The 22,557-nt window shown below is 40.4% G+C and overlaps 1 protein-coding gene across 4 annotated transcripts in view; it reads left to right on the top strand.

Annotated features, from left to right (window-relative positions):
- Window positions 1-22,557, top strand: part of LOC124300124 (gamma-aminobutyric acid type B receptor subunit 2) — a 103,459-nt gene that overhangs the window by 72,141 nt on the left and 8,761 nt on the right. For all 4 annotated transcript variants that reach the window (XM_046753820.1, XM_046753819.1, XM_046753821.1 and 1 more), the window contains exons 6-11: window positions 666-869; window positions 6,029-6,253; window positions 9,996-10,056; window positions 20,155-20,278; window positions 20,569-20,685; window positions 21,934-22,072. In XM_046753820.1, the coding sequence (XP_046609776.1) occupies window positions 666-869; window positions 6,029-6,253; window positions 9,996-10,056; window positions 20,155-20,278; window positions 20,569-20,685; window positions 21,934-22,072 (870 nt within the window). The remainder of the gene's footprint in view (window positions 1-665; window positions 870-6,028; window positions 6,254-9,995; window positions 10,057-20,154; window positions 20,279-20,568; window positions 20,686-21,933; window positions 22,073-22,557) is intronic.

The raw sequence follows: 22,557 nt of genomic DNA, 5'->3' as shown, positions 1-22,557 counted from the left end.
GCACTTTCAATTTTTACGGTAAAAAACTAGGTATGCAACATGTCTCGAAGACATGCCCAGTTTCAGTTCAAATTCAAAAATGAAGCTCGGAATACTTTGCCTGCAGCTATTGCAAAGTATAATATGCTACGGTAAAATAAGAACATTGTTGCTCACTGATCTTCGAAAATCATTTTTTATAATGAAATTCAAGGTTCGACACTGGTCCAAATTATCCACAAGACTTTCCCGAGACCCTCGAAATTGCGTTAGGATTCCCTATATTACTTTCAGTTAATTTAACTGTAAAAATTTTTCAGTCAAGTTTCAAAAACATTATAATCAGACCAAAAACGTCAAGGATTAATCATTTTCAAGGTTCTAATTATAAAATCCTTCCTAAAACTGTTCGTATCTTAGCTCGTGTAATTCTCATTTTCTCAGATCAATCATCAAATCACACAGTAATAACGTCGTGTTAAATTCGTGTTCACGATCCTTTAAACATTTTTTCTCCTTCTTTTCAAACTCTTGATTCTTACTACAATTATTTCGATACCCCCATAAAAGCCCCAAAAAAATCGAAATACATCCTTCGGGAAATCCTGACGATTTTCAGGCACACGACCTCGTTCCTCATCCTACCACCGGTGCAACAAAACTTCTCTTAACTCGTCTCGTTTCAGGCCTGGAAGCTGGGGATGCACGGTGGCGACTACGCCTGGATTCTTCCAGGAGATGCCGTCGACCTTTCCGGGGTGACAGGAGAATGGTGGCACACAAGACCCGAGGACTGTTCGTCCTCCGAGTTGGCCTCGACCTTGGACGGCCTCGTGATCGTCAAGAGCCACACGGTGGTCTTGGGTCCACGTAAGAGCGACGCCGGCTGGGTAAGGGACCCAATTTGTTTTATATTATTTCCGGGAGATCTCCCGGGGCCAGAAACAGCGGGTGTCTGAATCTCCGGAAAGATCTACGGACGGGTTACCAGCCACTTCGGAGTCTGATTGGCGGGGAATTTAAGCTGAACGAGAAGAGTAAAAAGGCGATCTGTAATTGCGAGATCTATGGGGAGGCGCAGCTGCTAACTGAACCAAACTACCCTCGGATAATTCACGAACTGACAGCGAGCCCGGTTCGGTTCATTTTTTCTAGCACACCGTTCTGCGGTGCTTTATTATTCCGAGATGGGGGAGGTGGGGGAGGTTTTTTTTCTATCATTAATTGTTACACCTTGCAGCGGTCGATAACGTCGACTGCCTGATTACCGACCTTTGAACCTCAGTGCTCCGAAAAAAGGCCCAACTTTGACGATTTGTTTTAGGAGTATGGAAAAAGGAATAGGATTTATTTTCATAGGGTTTGTTTAACACCTATTGAAGTGTGAAAAAAAAACGTCATCGTCATTGGCGGCGACAGAGCCAATCTTTGAAATCGCCTTTTTTTCAATTCCTTTACGGGAGGACGGATTTCTCGCAAGGTATAAGACCTGGCACAAAAACCCAACAAATTTTCTATTCTATACATATATTATTGCCTATGGAGGTACGCAGGGATTGGTTCGTTTTTTTTTTTTTTTTTTCTATCAAATTTTGCAGAAATGGTTCACTTTTGAAAAAATGAGTCGATTTCTTGCCAAAAAATAAGCAGTAAATTGTTTACAAGAAGAAAAAAGTTCACATTAAATAAATAAACAAACGGGTAGGCACTTTCATGGAGAATGTAATTTTGAAGCCACTGTCGAAATTTCAAATCGATCCGTGCAACGGTGTTCAAGTATTCCGTCCTCCTAGTTTGAAAAAAGTGGTTTCGAGAAAAATACGTTTCAAGTTTTACGAGCACTCGGCGCGCGCTCCGAGGTACTGTGGCAATATCGAGAATTGAACCTTTTAACATAAAATTTTCACTATAGGACCAACTGGATATTGTCTTTATGACCCTAAAATATTGTTTAAGCCACCAAAAAAAAAAAAAAATATAGAACTTTCCAAAATTTTAGAGCGGTGTTACCCCTTAATCTCGAACACGGCTTCCTAATTCGACTTGTCGTTGAACCTCGATGATCGAAGGGTCCTGCGAGCCGAACCGAGTCTCGAATCTGATCGGATAACATCCGAAGCTCCCGACACGAAGCTTTTCAAGAATTCATCACGTTCAGTCGATGATAATACCCGGGCTTCTGGGTTTCTCGACTATTATTCAGGAGTGGACGAGTCGTGTTGCCTCAAAAATTTCGGGATGCGACGTTGGTGAATTTCTTTTTAAACGATCAAGAATTCTCGGCTATATTTTCCACCCTGCAGTACCGTCCGCAGTTTTAATCACATCCCGTGTTTGTTTCCGTGAAATTCATCAGCAGCGGTTGTGCGGAAACTTTTAACGGGAACACAATGAATGACAAATTAGCACGGTGGCTGCTCGTCGACGGTTACTCTCTAATTTTAATTATTTAATCAACTTGAACAAACGTTTGCCTCCAACTACCACACGTTGGTTAAAAATTTGCCTCAATCCTACGGCTACACGGTCGCGTTTGTTAACGTACACAGGTAGGTGAAACAAAAGTAGCCTGAAATCGATACTCGAGAGTTGAATTATTCACCGATACGCGATACCACTGACTAATGAAAACTCGATTCCGTCGTGGCTGCGGCGAAACCACAATTTGTACGTTTTAACTTCAGGTGCAAATTCGGGGGTATAATTTTTTCGCTCTGGAAATTTTATCGGAAATAGGGTCCTGCGATTACGCGGTCGGCTGCCTTTCCAGGATAATCTATCGAAAATGAATACAGAATCGGTCTTACGCACGAGCGACTCTGCGACTTTAACATAAGAATTTTCATACCATTTTCAAGACAATCAAAGGCACGACAAGCGAGGAATTATTTTATCTATACGCAGACGGGTGAGCTGTGTTAAAATCTGATTTTAACGTTTCATTATCGAGATCGGATTTTTTGGTCTTCAGAAAAATCTTCGATGTTAAATTTAGAAAATTTCATCGCGTCTGAGGGTAACGTGAATATTAAACGATGGGAATAATTATCTCGTGTAGACTAATAACAGTTGGACAATTATTATTGCTGCCTACAAAGGCAGGTGGTTAATTATAAGACTAACTGCCGTAAACGATCCGCCTGAATCTGTTTAACCATTGCTTTTATACGTGCCTAGTTGTATGAGAGATAGCTTTATTGGAATTAGTGACCTTTGAGATCAAACAATTTACCCCTAGAATCGACTACGCTTAATGAATTGGGAATCGTGCAAGGGTGGCAGACACTACTGTGCATTTGACTGAATGTTTGGCGAACTATGATACATGCATATGTGTAATCAGTGATAACTCCAGAATTAATACGCGATACACGAATCTATTCTGAATCCAGTAATTACTCAATTGGCGTATAAAACCGTTATGCAGCATCGGGGAGTGAATTGCGAGTGCGGAAAGTGCGAATGCGTGTATTTTATCCCTCGCTGTGCAGCTGGAAATTAAAACTTTGCAGTTACGCTTTCGTCACGCACTGTAAATAATAACGAGCTGACAGAGAAAAACAAGAAATTCTGCGTTTTGTTCCAGAGTCGGTGCTAAAAAAATAAACGACGCGTCTCCACCCGACATATGCCAATATGTACAGGTATGTACATGTTTTGTCTCCGCTCCCCGTATTTCGCGGGAATTTATCGTTGGTAGTTGCAGCTGTGACGGTGGCTGTTTCTATTCCATTTTCCCTCCTGTTCCACTATGCCGTTCGTTATCGCGATTTCGCTGGAAAATCGAATTCACATGATTTTTATTCAGGAATATCGTTTTTCTAACCGGTCTTTGATATGTTTCGAAAAATCCGCTCTGAGAGACAATTCAAATCAACCGCTGACCGACTGTGAAATCACAAATTCTTTGCAACTTGCAGGCTAAAGCTTATAGAGTGTTCGGAATGTATGATTAAAACCGATATCGGTAGCAGCTTGCCAGGCAGAGATCCACGCCCGCTTTTTATACATTCTCCTCACCCTTTTCCTTTTCCTCTTCCTTTTCCTCTTCCTCTTCCTCCACCTCGAATAATAAATCACGCCAAGATCCTCTTCTCCGCACTCACTTCATTCCATTCAACTGACTGCCTGCTATATCGAAAACCAATGCTACCACCGAAGCGTTCGCCGTGTTCTTAACGAGATTTGACCTAAGCTCCTGACGGACTTTCGACGTCTTTGAACTCCGACGTGGGTGAGTTTTCCACACCCTCTCCAATCCTGCTTTCGTTCACGATTCATCTCAACCTCTGTTATTCTTTTGCCCTAAGAATATTCTGTCCCGAAGAATCTCACGAAAGAGCTACAGGTTATGCGGAAACCGTGAAGTGAAGTTTCGCAAATGTTCGTTGAGTTGAACGGCGCAAGTTGACAACCTTAGGGTTTCAATTTTTTTTTTTTTTTTTCACTCAACTCGATTCGCATTCCCCTTCAAAATGGGTCGAAATACGAGTGCGATATTATAAGACGAAAGGTCTGAAAGTCTGCAAACTTATTTTCAATAAGCTTCATTCCGCCCGGCATGAGTTCGGAAATTTGTTACATTGACTGCGCCACCGAGAAGAACCTTGAGAGTTTAACAAATCTTTGTCTGCTGGGTTACATTGTTGCCTGTACGGTAATTTGAGATATTGCACGAGTGTGGAATACACGTTGACTCGGATGTTACGGTATTCGTATGGTGCACAAGATATGTAGCGTACACCTCGTTGCGGTAGCCCCCGATTCCAACTTCGCGTGTTCCAGATAGATACGTTGAAAAGGCGATATATTATTCTCTCCTATCGTCGAAGGTATAATGACTGAGTACACAGAGTCTGCGCGTATATAGACACAGACCCAAACGCTTGGCAAAGATGGAAGAACTTCCCCGATACTCGGTTATGGAAAATTGCACCGCCTGATTTGATTCGAAAGAACCAAGCGGAAAAAAATGATCCCCAATTTGTAATATAATTGAGCAGCCTTCGCAGTCTTCTCATTTTTGCTTCATCCCATTGATTAGAAATCGGAGACTTAATTATAACGTGAAACGTGACAGCCAATCGATTGGCAAAATTTGCACTTATTATACGCCGAATTCCGCGCCCTTCTGAAACGTCGATGAAATGCTAAAATTGGCGTATTTTTTTTCTACAGTAATTCTCATTGTAACTGCGCAGAGGTCGCATACAGGACAAAAACGTTTTCAGGCATCGCAGTGATCTTCTTACAACTTCGGTTTTCATTTTGGATTAATAAGCTCCTGGAACGTGATTAAAGGGTGGCACAGCTTGGACGGTCTAAAACCATGCCTATTTTTAGGATTTTTTTTTTTTTTTTTTTTGTCAAGAAAGTGAAAACACTTAGGTTCATTTGAGTTTGCGGGATTTATTATTTGTAGTTTTTAGAACATGTTAGAATTTTTTCATTGAAATAAATGACGAAATGGCGACGTGGCGCATGCAAGTAGCGAACGACTTCGAACTCGGAGGCTTTTGCGGTTGCGCATCTCCTGACATCACTGTCCAATTTATAACAGATAGAAACATTTTTTCGAGTTCAAAACACATTTTCGGGTTCGAGCTCGTCGCCCAAATATTAAAAAAAAAAGTTTCAAATACATACGATTATGAACAAAAAGTTTAATTTTTTTACCGTAAGGTTGTTGAAAAAATTATATAAAAAAATTGAAATTCAAAAATCTAGCCACGAGATCGAATCGATAAACAAGTTTTGTCATTCGTTATTTACATGTGCCATGCCGCCATTTTGTAATTAATTTCGATGAAAAAATTCTGAAATATTCTCAAAACTATGAATGATAAATCCCTCAAACTCAAATTACTCCGAGTGTTTTTGAATTCTGGAAAAAAACTTCCAAACATAAGTATGATTTGCCTGCCCCTTAACAAACCGTGTTGTATTTTGATACTTTGTATTGAGTTGCGGGACCGCCGCCTGCAAACGTCAAGCATGTTTCGCTGTTTTGCAGCTTGATAAAGCTCTCTTCGTATTCTGTCGCTTTCAGACAACAGCCGAGTTCACCACCGAGCTGGCGGCCAGAGGCGTGACCTTGTCAAGGTACGCCGCGCAGACCTTCGACGCAGTTTGGGCCATGGCCCTCGCCTTGTCCAACGCCGAGAATTACCTTAATCACAGAAACATCAGCATGGCCGAGTACACGCACGGCAGGCGAGACCTTGCGGACCACATTTTGCGCCAGCTCAGCCAGCTTGAATTTATGGGCGTTTCGGTGAGTGAAATGGTATACCGTGCACCAAGGAAGCACACTCGGTCTTTCGAAGCCTAGCGTGAGCTGAAGGCAAATATTGCGAATACGCGAGGCGTAGAAATACTGTGACTCCATGGTGCACACGATGTTTTACATAACCAAAGCGTGTCACGTGTTTTTGCATGAAATTGAGGTTAGGTTCAAGCGTCGTAGAATCTCAAATGTAAATATGATTTATTGATTCAATCGTTCCAGTCTATTGGAACGATTTCTCGGTGTCAAAAAACCGAAACGTAAAATCTGATTATCGTCCATTTCGAAAAATCGTTCCCAATATCAGAATCCTCTGCGAATGCGCATGCGCGCAATACGGCCAAGACCACGCTCAACTCCAAGGACGCAGACTCGCAACGCCACCGCCGGCATATTTTGTATTCTTAGGCTTTGTAGTTTAGACGAAAAATTCGCCTTTACAAATTTTTAAATTTCATCCAAAACAGTTTTTAGCATTTTCATGTCGGAATTGTTCTTACTTTTTTTACTCTTTTTACATGCCTCGATCTAAATGTATTGCAGAATCACATTACTTTCATGATTTTGTGATTTATTTTTATCGGGGAGAGAAAAAGCAAGGAAAAAAAAAAAACTCCAATTTGAGGGACACAATGGGTGTGACACCCTCCACTATCGGACTTTCCAGATCCGTCTATACGACCGTGCTCTAATCTCCATGTTTCGAAGATTGCCCGAGCCTGTTTCGCGGGCAGCCGACGGTGGCGCTGCGGGCTGATTCTACATTGCCAACGTAATCGACTGGGCCGAAAAATTAAGCGTCCGGGAATTACTATCCCCGTGTGTACATCTAGGCTTGTTTCTGCCACGAAGCTCCGGGGTTTGTCGGCTTCGGCCGCCTCTCCGCAGTCTTAGCAGAGAAAATTGGCACTCAGGCAACCCTTTGCCGGTCGATCGTCTCGTCCCTGCTCCTTCTCCCGCTTTTACTCACCAAGGGAAAAAATCTCAGGTGTAATTTTACCCTGCAAATTGAAGTAGATAATTAGTTGTGGGAGACAGCGAACGAAATTGTCTGAAATGTTTTGTGCAGATGTTGAAGAAATGGGAAAAAAAGGTGATCAAAAACTGGTAATTCATTTTCTTGGAACATTCGGTCGAAGGTATTATTAAAAATGTATTTTTGTAAGTATTGGTGGTTGTTTATCTAAATCCCTGCAAAAAATTCCCAGATGCAGGTGCCCACAAAAGTTGAACAATTCAGAAAAATCAAATCTCTTGTTTTCGATGTTTTTTTACACATACGTCAGATAATCGATGCTCCAGAATTCCGAAACGTCGGAAAACAAATTTCACTGAACTATTCAGTCGCTTTTTTTCAATTTTATCATGCAGGTCTGAAAATAAAATCACCGAAAATCTTCGACCGAATATAATTTTCATATAGAAATCAAATGAAATATGATTCGGACTAAAAGTTCGGGTAATGTATACGTGTCTGAAAGTCGAGTTTATTTATTCTTTCATCATTTTGCGCAGGTATAACGTATCGATCTCAACGTAAGCTGGGATTTCCCCCAAGCGTTATAATATCCAAGCCATTTCGGAAGGTGGATAAAATCATGTTACGTTTTTTTTTCTCTCTCTCTCTCTTTCTCTACGCCGAAAGAAAGGTAGGAAATTTGAGGGACCAGCTGGGAACGTCAGGACTGTACAAATCACGGCACTCCGAAGCATCAATATCATTTACCATTGACGAAAAAGCAATCACATTAACGCCCTCCAAAGAGGGGAATTTGGTACGATGGTAAAACATTTCGCGGCCGTTATAGCTCGTCTAATGCCTTGAAAGTGTTTGGTAGGTATCCGTCACACTTAGGAACGGTCCAGAGGTCTGACAATGTCACGTTTATGCTGATAGATGCGAAACCGCGCGGAAACGAGAGGGTTCAAGACAAGGTGACTCTGTGGAATCGGCGAGAATGCGGCGAAGGGAAATATGAAGGGTGAAATACGGGGAAAGAGATTGACTCCGGGAGGACAAGGATGGCGAGACAACCCTCCGCAGATTTGGTCGCTGGCTAACGGAGCCAGCTACGCACCATTTGGCACAAAGTGACGAAAACTTCCACCCGAATTCAGGATGGGTCAGCCAAGCCGCCTGAATCGAAAGTTAGGATTGTTGTTAATTGCGCTAATGGCAGTGAACACTAGTGAATCAATTCATCTCTGCAATAGGTAATGTAAATGGTTCTGGACAAGCTAGAATAACACAAGCTATAATTAAATGTCAACAATTTGAGAAAAGTTTCTACAAGTTGAACGTTTAAAATGATTAAACACATTGGTGACATTGATACGATTCTAATGTTTCTGGGCTTATTCTACTCGATGGCCAGATTTTCACATGGATTGTCCGATACAGATTCAAGACATTTTGCATTATTAGAGGTAGTGAGGTTTTAACGGCGAAAATACAGTTGTTGCAGTAATTAACGCACTGACACAAATTTATTTTCATCCTATCTGGATATAATTATAAAATGTAAAAAAAAAATTGCCGATGATTTCTGGAAATCTATAGAGTAAACGAAATAGAATCGAAAACTTTGAAATAGGATGAAAAACACCAGATTTCTATAATTCAGAAGCCTATAATTACTAAAGCTTTTCTCAAACTGTTAACATCTTAGCTTGAATCATTCCGATTTGCTTCTATCCATTCCTGTCGCGAAGTAGGGATGCTTTTTAATTTGTGTTCACTACATCATCGAGGGAAATAACATCACCGGATATGTTCTCTCTGATCCTAACTTTTGATTCGGACAGGCCGATCCATCATTCTTAACTCCGGGACCGAATCGCAGACTGAAATTTAACCATGACGTATGACACGCGAATCGCACATCGTGACCCAGCTCCGGAAGGTGGAAGGAAGAGAACCTTTGTTTGCCGAAGAAGACTCCGGATGGATGTAGTCCGGGGAATCGGAGGAAAAAGATTTACCTTTGAGCCACAGGGCAAACTTGTTGATTGACGCCCCTGACGTCCGAAGAGCTTGTTGTCGTTAGGCCCCGAAACAAGCAGGGAATAAGCGTGAATATCAGAACTGTTTGGAAAGGTTTCCCTCGTAAACTGGCCGCGGCTTTTACGCCAGTTAGACCAGCTGCAGCGCCCTTATCGGGCCTCGCTTGCCCGGTATAAAAATAAGAACCGAATAGAGGCGAAATCGCGCAAACAATTTCAAGACCTCATAAAGCGAGGTTCATCCACGGTTGGACCCTTGGGATCGTTATTTGCGCCATTTTCTATCATCCACATTCCAATGCACGGCTTGTATCGCTTGAATTTGGTGCAACCCGTGGATCCACCGACGCTTTCTCATTGCGTGAACAATTTTTTAGACGCGTGGGTTACAAGTCAGCGATGAAAAAGCAGCAGCTCAATTTACTGGAATAATGGCAGATCAGAAGCGAACTAAGTAGCTCATCTCAGAAACGTAATGGGCTCGTTCATGGCCAGCCGAATACCTTGTCCCAAAGACTGCCGAGGTTGAATGTTCCCTCCTTGGTTCAGGGTCACGCCGTTGTGGTTAATCACGCGTGAATAATTTGTCAAGATTAAGTTGAAACCCGAAGTTTCAGAAACAGCTGAGTTATTGCCGCTGCTAGTTTTTTCGATTTCTGTAACCGAAGCGTTCTTCTTATCGATTCCGAGCATATCAGGTATCAACATTTTTCTCCTTCTGTTTCAGGGTCCGGTGTCGTTTAAAGGTGCGGATCGAATCGGCATCTCGGCTTTTTATCAAATGCACGGTAAGCCTCGTTAATCTCTTAAATGTCTTCGTCTTATCAGATGTATTAATCGTTGTGATCGATCGTTCGAAGCTGTTTCACGCAATTGCTGAAAATAGATCGCTGCTATAAATACTCCACCAATAAACTCCTAACCTCCTCATATTTTTCACAACATTAGAGTCACTCGCTTACGGACAATTGTAACGCGGTAATTCTGCATATTTGGCAGCAGGACAATGGTCCTGCATTTTGGAAACGTTCGTCACGCGCGATGAGCTGCACACTGATAATTCAGCCATGCTTGCAGACCGGCCAGAATGAAAGCAATTGAGGGGCAAACGCAATGCATTGTGGTTGTCCCTGCTTGCGGGATGCGATGCAGCTGCGGTGATGTGACGCTCTCGAAATTCAGAACCGCCATTATCATTATTACGTCATCGTTGTTTTGGGCAAATTAAATGAACGTTCCAACTTCCGTCATCTCAAATTTTTCGATAACATTTGACGATTTGACGATAACAATATTTATCCCGATAAATTTTTCACCGCTGATCACGAACTGTTTCCATCCTTCTAGCACATCTGCGATTTAAATTGGAACACCTGCGGTTTGCTATTCACGCGATGAGTAAAGCTTTCAAATATCGCAATCGATTCACTGCCAGTTTTGCTCTCTTTTAGAACTTGTGCAGATTCGTACAACGCTGTCAAAGCTCCTCTCTCCATAATACGTTTGTAATTAATGGGTCAAACGAGATCCCGAGAGGTGCAACTTGACTTCTACGACCGTAATTCCTCGGCCGTCCACGACTGCGCATTAACACACCGTAGAAAACTATTTAAATTAGTTTTCCCCGTGAATTCTATATCGTTGAAATAATTTCTCCAGGCTCGAATCGAGGATGCAAGTAATTAGCGCACCCTCATACCTCACTGTGAAAACAAATTAACGACATCCCTTACCGCGAACATCGGGTCTTGTCAACCGTACGTCGGCCTTGTTACATTACAGGATAGATTAAGGGTCGTGTTTTTGATGTCCTTCACATTTGCTTGATTAAACAAAAGAAAATTTACTTACTGCCCGCGAATTCTGGCTCTGACAATTATTTAAACTGTTACGAATTCGGAATAAATTGCAGTTATTTTCCGCGCTCCTTTTTGTATACGCGCGATATTTTGCATTTTCACTCTCTTTTCAACTTTGAACCAAATGTTTGATAAAACGGAAAAAAATTTATCAGAAGAAAAAGTCGATCGAATCTGAATCCGCGGGCGCCGATTCCCAAGTGACTTGCCCACCTTTGAGCAAGAGTGAAAAAACAACCCTGCACATATATTCCTCCTATACTTGTCGAATACTGAATCTGATTTCAAAATATTGTCGAATAATAATCCTGCAGAGCAACTTCAATTAAACGAGTACTGTGTTGTCAATCAATTCCCAATTTCGGAGAATATCGCAGACGTGAATTTCGTTTCATGAAATTTTCGATTATATGCATATTAACGCGGTGATTATTATCGGAAATTTCTGATAGTGAAATTTTGGAATTTTATCAAGCAAACCGGTGCTGTATAAGTTCAAATTAATTATTCACGTAGAGCGGCTTGCAGAGGTGAACTAATTACAAAATATGCTGACCAATCAGCTTAAACGAGGTAAGCTTCACATGCTTGTGAACTTTAATCCTATCAAGGTAACGGAAAACTCGCAGTTTCAACGAAAAACTATATCTTAAATTAGACAGTCGGAGGAATAAGTAACGAAGACTCGCAAAGCGACGTGCAAAATTACATAAGTCGATGATTTATTTTTATAAACACAAATTAACTCGGCGAGTAAAACCATAGTATTTCCGATAAGAAGACAGCAAACACCGATGTGAAATTATCGAAAATTGAAGAACAATAACGGTAAATCCCTGCAAATGTCAAATGAGTATTTAGAAATAAAATAAACGACAGGAAAGAATCCGTCGTTACTAGATCAAAGGAATTGGCAAGCGAAACCCTCTTAAATATCCATTTCGCTGAATATCGTAATTTCCCTCGCTCCCCACGCATCTGACGATCCAGGCTTGATTTTTTTTTTTATTCCGCTCTCTTTCTCTCTCTCTCTTTTTATTATTCATACAAGACAAAAAAGGCTGAGGCGGGAAAAAATGCGATGTGAACTGCGAGCCGGCTTAGCACTGACGTATTTATCGTTTGACATGATAAAAACCAAAGAGTCCCTCGGCTTATCGAATTTCAAAGACTTCTCGGAGGACCGTGAACGGATATATACACTCAGGCCGCCTAGGCTTGGAACACATCGATTGCCTTATTATTAGTCCCGTTTTCAGACCGTCAAACGCTCGCCCAACTTGATTTCATCGAGTGAATTTTCTCATGCTCATTTTCAGTGAAATCGCAGCTAACCTCCAGTTGCCATCACAATCCTCGTATCGTATTGAGGGTAGCGAAATCGAGGGAAACTTGGACCGAATGTCATTAGTTGCTGCGTACTCGAGTTTTGACTTTGATCAACTAATTCTAACTTCCAATAGCACGAGTACAACTTCCCTCAACTAAGCTCATCGAGAATTGCTCATTGGGGACGTTTGAACGACGCCAACTCGCCGACGATTTGATAAATAGATCAGCGACGGAGAGTTTCGGATACCTCTTTTGTACGAAAAGAATTTGGCTCGACAGATCTGACAAAGTGATTAGAAATCGTGCTGATTATTCGTCACAAAAAGGCGAGAGTCGGAACCTCAAACTTTTCTTCCCTGTTCTTGGTGCTTGCGCGGCGATTTGGAATCGGCGTAATGAATTTCTAGTTCGCAACTGTGGCTTGTAAGCATCGATGCGATTGGTAAAATTCTACCGCAATTCAGTCACATCAAACACATTGTCAGTCTGCGAAAAGTGCTCAACGGGTGCTGCCGATGTCTGTAATTGAATGTAATACAAAATTTCGCAACTTTTTTTTCTGTACTTCAATAGAGATGAGAAAAAAGTTAATTTCTGCATGTAGTGAAAAGAGGTTTTACATGACCGTCATTAAATATTTTACAACGCGAATACCGATAATTCTTGCAGGAGAAATTATTCTCGGTAGTCGGAAGTGCGAAGTGCTACTAAAATCCTCGACGGCAAAATTACGGTAATAAACGCATCGTAAACCGAGGGTGGGTCGGTTTAATTTCGTCACATAGTGCATGCACGTTGTGTACCTGTAAAACGTGACAAATTCAAAATAAAAATTAGCAAATATACAGCGAATGAAAACCGGATTTAGAAATTCTGGCGAAAAATTTCAAATGTAATTATTATACAGGGTGTCTCGTTTTAATCAATGCAGTCAAATACCTCGAAAACAAAAAGTGTGAGTGAAAAATGTTTCAGACAAAAGCTGTAAGGTTCGAAGAGGGAAAGAAAATAAGAGTGTCAAGTTTTCCGTAATTATGGATGTCAACTTTGTTTTTTTTTTAATAGAACAGTATATTTTTCGGATCGGCATCTGAAAGGGCATTTAATTTTGCTCCAAAAAGTACAGCCGTACTGACCACACAAACATGACTGATAATGAGATGCGAGTCGGTCAAGTTACTATAAATGGAAGATTCCTGTAGTACTTGGTTCATGAATTTCGCATGTTATACAGGATTCGCAAAGGTCTGCATCTGACAGGGGACGAAGTAAACGCTCCCCCTGTGACCCTTTTTACCTTTTTTTTTTAAAGGTTATATTTATTATAACTTTTATCTTCAATTTTCTGGATTATTTGCTATTGTAAATACGGTTCGCGAACAAAGTTTCATCCTTGAAGATTCTGATAAAATGGATAAACATCCTTTAAAAATAGTCGAAATATGAAAACTTCGAATTAACAAAAATTTAAACTGAAGAATTAGAATTATAAATTAGAAAAATTTCATAATTTAGAAAGTTAAAGATACAACTTGAAAAACAAGTAAATGGACCGGCTCGTATCTCGTTACCAGACATGTTTAGGTGGTAAGAATGCCGGTACTTTTTGATGCCCTTTTAAATGCCGACGAGAAAACTATACTGTTGCATTTAAAATAAACCAAGTTGACCTTTATTTGACCTTGGCGGGTCCACTTGCGGAAAATCCGACACTCTCGTCTTCTTTCCCACTTCGCGCCTTACAACTTTTTTCCGGAAGAGTTTTTACTCCCAGAGATATTTGAGTGGATTGATTGAGACGAGACACCCTGTATAATATAGATGCTCAACGAAACTTTGTTTTGACGTATGAATATCTAACACCTTTGAACAGCGGCTTAATTATTCTCCATGAAGAATTCACGCTAATCTGTACTAAATTCTAAATGAAGGAACGAGGCGACAACTCAATAAGAACTTTCTACTTTTGAGAAGCAATCTATTCCGTCGGTACTCCATATAATTAAGGCAAATTGCTGTGCTCTCCGAACTTGATGAAGCGGATTCCAACAGAGAGTATCGCTTTCATCTACCGCATCTTTGGACACTTAGAAACATCTTTTATGCCGTGTCCTCGAGCTTTGCGATTCGTTTAGAATCGCTACCGTCGCGTAAGCACTTCCGGCCTCTCGATACACCGGATCTGAAACCCACTTCTAGTGCAACTAATACCAATAAAGTCAAGAACCGTGACTTTCACCGACGCAAACGATGCCGATGACTCTTGATTTCGCGTAAATCATGATTTGCGGGCTTTTGGTTCTCATCCGGAGAGACTTTGTCTCCGATATTTTGAGCATTCCGATGTTGATTACAGAAATAAACACTCGATTGACTTCGCGTCAAATATTGTTACGTGGGAATTGGATTACCGTATTATTATTTTGTAATTAGTCGGCAGGCGGCAGAATCAGAAACGAAATTTCGGAAGCCATCAATAACGGGAAGCTTCTTTTCACTTCAGCTTTTGATTATACGCTTGTATATACCTACGGTTTCCAATTTTCCTCCAAAATTTAATCTCACCCTCCTCTCTCACCCTTCTGCAAGTTAAATAATTTACCATCATACGCCCACCATCATTTACAGTCAAGTATTCACGAAATCTAACTTTGGATGGAGACGATGATCGTCTGGCTATAACAGAAGAACAATATGCGAATACCTTTGACCTTTCCTGCAAGCACGTTCGTTCTATGGTTGTTAATTGAGTTCCTCAACGTGTCAACCTTCCCTTTGAAACGTTTAATTAGAACCGAACAGCAGGGTACAACAGCATCGAGACTCGCGCTGAAAATCACGATAACGATATCGACCATATTTCACGGCTACGAAGTCACACGAACGCCGATAATTTCAAACCGAAAATAAGAAAACAAGTGTACCTAGTATCTTGATCAATATTGAGACTCAGGGTTGAACTCGTCGAGCGTAAAATAAATTACGTCGAGCGACGAAATCATCCGTCTGGATCAACGATCTAATGATAATCGTCCATTCGCTCGACCCAAAGTTTTGCTCAAGGAAAATAGATCGCACCTGAGGATTGTTAACGCCTCGATTGATCGACGTCGTTCAGTGGGAATAATTCCCGCGTCTGGTTATCCGCAGGGGTTTGATCAGATACGGTGAACAGAATTCTTCCCGACCCTTGAACGTGTTGCACTAATACCGGCATCACGAGACACTAACTTTGGTCTCCTCCTCACGGTGGCGTGAAAAACGAAAGAGAAAATCCTAAGCCAAAGTGACGGAGGGAGGAAGAGAGGAGGAAAGGACGCAAAGTTCCTCAGGGCAATTACGACAGTGACACCTGACGTACCTACGAGATTTTGCGAAGGGATTGACTGAATTTATGGCCGTCGAGGCGAAGCCTCCGTCGAAAATAGGCCTCGGAAAGACTTCGAAATTCACCGCCTGTCGCTGGGAATTCTTGGGCTGCCCCATCTGGGACTCTTCTTGCATACGCAATAACGTCGCAGGCAGGGATAGTTGTCGCTGAAAATTTTGTCGGAGCGGCGGAGGAGGGGGAACATACATCCCGCAAAACGTCACGTTGTCATCGCTGATACGCAATTCGTTTTGCAAAATTTCAAACGAGCAGTTTATTGTTTTTTTTTTTTTTTTTTCAATCAGCAGGATTCGCACTTTATCTCTTTGCACTTTCCAAATGTGTTACGAATTCAGTATTATTACGCGTTTCAACCCACCGAAAGAATCCGGAAACTTTGTACCGTCGTTCTGACGGAACATCTTCGATGTAAGATGGAACGCTGCGGATTACCGAGTCTTTTGACTTCGCTGCATTCGTGATTGTTAATCCGATGAATTTCACCCCATTTTATCGCATTTATCATTATCAACCTGATCGAGTTGTCGAACGAAATTGTTCCCCTTCTTACGGTAAATTTCACCCCATTTATGCCTTGGTGAATATTAACACTCTGATTGGTAATTCTCTCTGATCTTCGGTCCGTCTTCTTACTTTCTTGATTTTTTTCCCCCTTTTTATTAAGTCTCCCGTTTCTCCGTTCTCAGAGAAAAAAAAGGCAGTTATTGTGATCAACCTGAAAATGAAAAGTTGGTTTTTCGCTAGATCTCCACGTTTTGAAGTACAGAGAATCATCTTTAATCGTTTTTAGATGGACGTGTGTGTGTCTATACACGTATGCGATGAATTTGTTAATGGTGGATCCGTTATGGTTGTTAAAAATTTTTTCAAATCGTCACATTTTCACGTAATATGGTATCCAAAGGCATTGGAAGCATTAATCACAAATCTGAATTTGTAGTTCGAAATTCGAATTGGATATTATGCTTTTCTTTCACTATAAACTTGGAATCTGCAGTGTGTGAACGGGAATTTGGAGAGCTGGCTCATTGCCAGTCTGAAGCCACTTGTTAGTTGGGTAACTATCAATTTTTATTTATGAAGAAGATGGCGTGGTTTTTGGGAGAAACTTCTATCTCGACGACGACATTCCCAATCATTCAACGAAAGTTTGCCCCACGGTGGAGGAGTTCGGAAGTTAAACAGTCAACGATCAATATCTTAAATCCTGATCAGGGATCTAGAAGAACAAACGACCGTCCTCTCGTTTACTAAAAGCGATCCAACTTTCGAATTACCTTTTCTGCTGCCCGACGACCGTCCTTGCGTACTTGGAAAAGTTGACGAAGCTTCTCAGACGAGCGAAAGTAAAACACATTACGAAAGTCCTTTGTATGTCTACAGCCCCGTACGATCGAAACCTGTAACACAGACTCGCGCTGAAAATCCGTTTCGCACCTTCAAGTCGAGATCGAATTTTGTCATTCTGAATAATTCACACAGTCCTTGAAAATAAGTGTCTAGTCGAACATGGCTTAAGATTAAGAAAAAATGAACAAGTTTTCAGCTCTGAGAAAAAGGGCACGGATAATTAAAAAACTATCCCCACGATGGTCCGCGGATTACGAGAATATGTGCAAGTAATGAAAGGATCACTGTATCGTGAATTGAAAGGAGTCTCGCGTAAGCGGCTTAGAATATAACCGTCGGCTATGTGAAAATTTGGAGGAAGCCTCTCCGAGGAGAAGATAAGAGACTAATTGTGAGTAGACCGACCAAATTATGGCGGGATATGTAGCAGCTAAAGCGGTGGTTAAATTAAAACGGTCAATTTATTTCAAAGGATAACCCTGCGAGTCTTTTTTCTCACCATCCGTCTTCAGTTTCTTTTGTATACAAAAAACGGCCGGCCACTGATCGTTACGAAATATCGTATATTTTTGCAACTTGGGAAATTATGCCTAACGAACCGAAATAAAAAAGACAAATAAAACACCCTCCGAATATCTCGGGACAAGGCCGATGATTACAGGCGGGTAAATTCAGCGCTTTATGATATTCTCTAATGACAGCGAACCCAATTCATGCGGGGATGTGGTTAATTAAACTTCATCCATGAGCACAGAAACGCGTCGTGTTTGTGTTTAGATTAATTTCTCTCTCTGTCCCTCTCTTTCTTTATCTCTCTCTATCTTTATCGGTAACTCACTCACTCTCTATCTCGTTTGCATCATTTTATGGTAGAATAGATACAGCAAACCGTCCTTTGCCAAACTCTTTGATAAAATTAATTGATGCGGGTACGCACGGAGAGGAATCTTGAAACCGCAAGTCTCAGTCGATCCAATCAGCAGGATTCACGCCTTGTCGAACAATTCGTTGTTCTCACTCTGCCAAACATCGGTATCCAATCTTCTTTATGTTTTTTCCAACCCTCCTAACACTTGGAACTTAACTTTCCGTTTCTTGAAAATTCTCTGCCCTTCAGTGGGTAAAGGTATGTAAGTTGAAACGAGGAAAAATGCTAGGCAATAGCTTGTCACCTGCTATCTGTCGTACGAGTATCACCAAAATTATCGAAGTTTGTTGAGGAAAATTTTGTGGTCCTCGACGGTTTTACGCTCAACGCTGTAACGCGGATTTAAACGTAAATCATCTCGCGATGGGGGAGAAAACATATAGCGGAGTGCAGTGATAAGCGAAAGCATCGTTAAAGGGGTGAATCAGCCAAACACGTAGAATGCTGTATAATTTATAACGCTAATCAATCTATCACTAATTATCTTATGGTCCAAGGATTATAACATCCAATAATTGAAGATCTTCTAAATAATCGGGAATATATACACTATATCTATCTTTATAAGTTCTTTATGAAACATTCATGCTTCTTGGAGATTTATGCTTCCACTCGTTGGATCAGGAAAACTTATTCAAGTCATCTAGATGTGATATTCACCTGTTGTATTGTCGCGTTATCTGCTTGAACGAATTAGCTCCCAGATTTAAGATTGTCGGTCGGTCGAATTGAAATTGATAGTTTTTATTAATTTCGTAATGCGATAGTCGTACATTGATTGCTTATCAAAAGTATTTCATTCCTGAGCTACTAAAAACTTTCATAAATACAATAATAAAAACGCTGGAATCGCAAATAAAAGCCTAGATACCGATTCTTCGATTCAAATCGCTTCAAAATGGTTAAAAGTCTAGTAGCTTCGTTCGATTTCACTCTACATTAGCTCATTTTATTCACTAGTCAATTCGATATTGACATTTCGTGGTCGTAATCAATATCGATGCAATGTCTTGAAATTAAATTTTCAACAATGTCAACATGGTGAAAAGGAAGCATTTCAGTGAATCTACTGCTAATAGGATTTTGAACAGATGAACCAAATTTTGAACAATCGAGTAAAATCGAATAAATCTAGTAGACATTAAACCATTTTTAAACGGTTCGCAACGAAGCATCGATACCCAAACGTTTGTTTCTAATTCCATTACACTTTTTCCTTTCACACAGCCATCATTTATACCGAAGTTATTGTAGGTACGCACAGATTAATTTACGGTTATTCAGACTAACGCGTAGGTCCACTTCACGCATTTATTGCTAGCTCCATCCCAAAACTTCCCTCTTAACCATGCCGTAAACATTCGTTTGATCGAATAGCAGCCGCACTAGAGAAGTTGAAGCTCGTCGTGCGTTGTTCACTGTTCGTAAAAAATGGATGTAAAGAAATGAGAAGAGGGTAAAAAACAATACACACTTAAGTATGCGCTTGTGCTGCAGACTCCGTAAGATCGAAATGTAGCATTGTTCGATTCGCCTGTTTTTAGGGGTCACGTATTTCCAGTCTTTTATTTTCCATTCCTTGTCCTAAAAAATATGCCAAGGTATCGCTAAATTGCCGGTCGTATTGCTAAATGCGGTGAGGAAGTGGAAAATATACGTCTATATTATATATTTAAACGCTAATTAGATTAAGAATCAGAGGGGTAATTTTTTTCGGGCAAACCTTTACAGTGCCTCGATTAATAACGGACCGAATTTACTGCGTATATAAGAGAAAATATTGCGCGTCCGATTCGATATACGCGAATAAAAATGAAGCGAAAATGGATAATAATTTCATCTTCCACTGAGCTGAATAATTAAAAAATATTCTCATCGTCGACGATTTTCACAGCCCCGAGCCAATCAACGCGCTAAATATTAACGGTTCATGTATTGCTGATGATAACTATAACGATAATTGATCGACGTACTTTGAATTTGATTCGACATTGATTTCACGATTTATTTTACGAAAAATTTCCAGGCCACACCTTGAGAAGAATAGCCATCTACACACCGACGAACGGAAGTTTGACGATGACTTGCGCAGGTTGTGCAACTCCGCAGTGGCCAGGTGAACATCCGCCAGCAGCTCGCCGAGTCTGCCGGTACGAAGGGAGAATGAATATGAAAAATGGGAAAGATACGCGAACGTAGTCGAGTCGAGAGATTAATGACGGAAGGAAGAATGGGCGGAGAAAGAAGCAAAACGAATACAAAAGCAAAAGCAACGAAACAAAATGAAAAAAAAAAAAAAACACCATTGAATATAATACAGATTACAATGAAAAAAGAAAAAAAGAAGTAGTTTTTAATTGACACTTATTCCAATTGTTGAGCTCCGCGTGCGGAATCGACTATATAAATAATTATTCCCCTTATCTCGGCACAATTTCAGACTGAGGGTAGTTACCGTCGCCCCAGGAGTTTTCCTCGCCGTCGCTTGCCTCGCCAGCGTCGGTGCCACCCTGGCCCTGGCCTTCCTCGCCTTCAACCTCCACTTCCGGAAGCACAAGTAAGCTAGAAACTTGCAGCCTTGCAGTTTTATACGCGCTGAATAAGGTTGAGCGAAATTACGATCCAAACTAAGAATATAAGCGTATAGAATTGCTTGAAAACGTGCAATATATATGCGAATCATTTTTTGCCTCTTTGTACTTCGAATCTTTCTGTTTTACGGAATTAGAATTTCGGGCAACCTTTATTGTCCGGTTCTTGTTTTCTTTTTCTTCAACCCTTTCAGTCACTGTCAGTTTTTATTAATAGACACATGCAAAAAAAAAAAATGTATTTTCGTCAACGTCATTCGATAGCGGAGATGTTTTGTAACAAACGTATACTAAAAACGCTTGGAATTCATTGGTTGACGAACAGAGATCTCAGAATGGCCATTGGATTTACAAAATTCAATCCATAGGGGTAGTCTTTACCCTCCTCAGGGGTGCATGTAAATAGTTTTGATTGTTGCACCTATTCTCGGCCTAAAATCGCACTGTCTCAAAATAAATCTTAATTTATATAAATCTCGTGTCACGATGTTTGTCCTCAATGGACTCCTAAACCACTTAACCGATTACAATAAAATACGCACACCATGTGCAGTTCGATCCAACTTGAGAGATAGGATAGTTTAAATCTCAAATTATAGTCGCAATTATAATATATTGCTAATTATTTGTCTGTTATTATTTGACAGTCACAATTATCTGTTAACTCCGAATGATTCTAACAGATGTCGATACCTTTCGACTGGGTTGAGTAAGTAATCAATAGATGGCGCTGCTATGGTAAATCTACGAACGTGTCATATAAGCTACATTTTAACAGCATAACTAGCAACCCATCCCGGCTTCGCATATAATATAATATAATAAATATATAATATAATAAAAGAAAATACACAATGTTTACAGTGAGTTTCTAGAAAAATAACATTTATATTATTACTTAATATTATTATATGCCCGTGCGAAGCCGGGATGGGTTGCTAGTATTCATATAAATCTCATTCAAGAACACTGTCTGAAACAATGTTGATAATTCACCTGGTTTCCATGCCATTTTATGGGTTGTTCTTAGTTTTATTAAATTTTTTACATCAAATTTGCATTCAGCGTCGAGAATTACATAGAAAACGTATAATTACACTTCCGTGACAAAAAAAAAAAAAAAAAACAGTGTTGCGTGACTGAAAGAGTTCATTTTATTGTCGACGTGTAATGATAATTCATGAAATAAAACGCGACTCGTTATGTGGAAACAGAAGTATAAAACTGTCAAGTCCGAAACTGAATAACATCGCTGCCGTTGGTTGCGCCCTCGTCTACGGAGCTGTGATTCTCTTGGGACTCGACGATGCTACCCTATCTGACAGTGACGCATACTTTCCGATAGTCTGCACCGTAAGTCTATGTTTACTAAATATTTTTTAAACCGATACACTAAGCCGAAAGTGAACGCTTAGTATTGTAATGACGATTAATGTTTAGGAAAAATCATAACGATGTTGCAACCTTAGGATTTTCGGGAATTGAGTCAACCGTAATACAGAGTGAAACGTCAATTAAAATACAGTATTTTATTTCCTAATTATTCGGTTCCAACTTCAATCTCGTTTTACGGTTTAATTATAGATTTCACAAGTTTTTACAAGTTAGGAATTGTTTGAATAACTGTTTTGGCAGAAGATGAGTACCGTTCAAAAGACTGCGCAGATTCATTATCGGGAGAGTCTGCAGGGGGTACAAAGGTTAGGTCGATAAGATAATAAAATAACAATCAGTTTTTTATCGCTTCAAACTGAAACGCAGTTGAATATTTGCATGAATATTTCCATAGCCTCTGGATTTTTGCAAAACGTCGGTAAAAGCCAATTAAGAACCAGGAT

This window comes from Neodiprion virginianus, chromosome 3, assembly GCF_021901495.1.
Source record: "Neodiprion virginianus isolate iyNeoVirg1 chromosome 3, iyNeoVirg1.1, whole genome shotgun sequence".
Taxonomy (NCBI): domain Eukaryota; kingdom Metazoa; phylum Arthropoda; class Insecta; order Hymenoptera; family Diprionidae; genus Neodiprion; species Neodiprion virginianus.
This window is presented reverse-complemented; position numbering and strand designations above follow the sequence as displayed.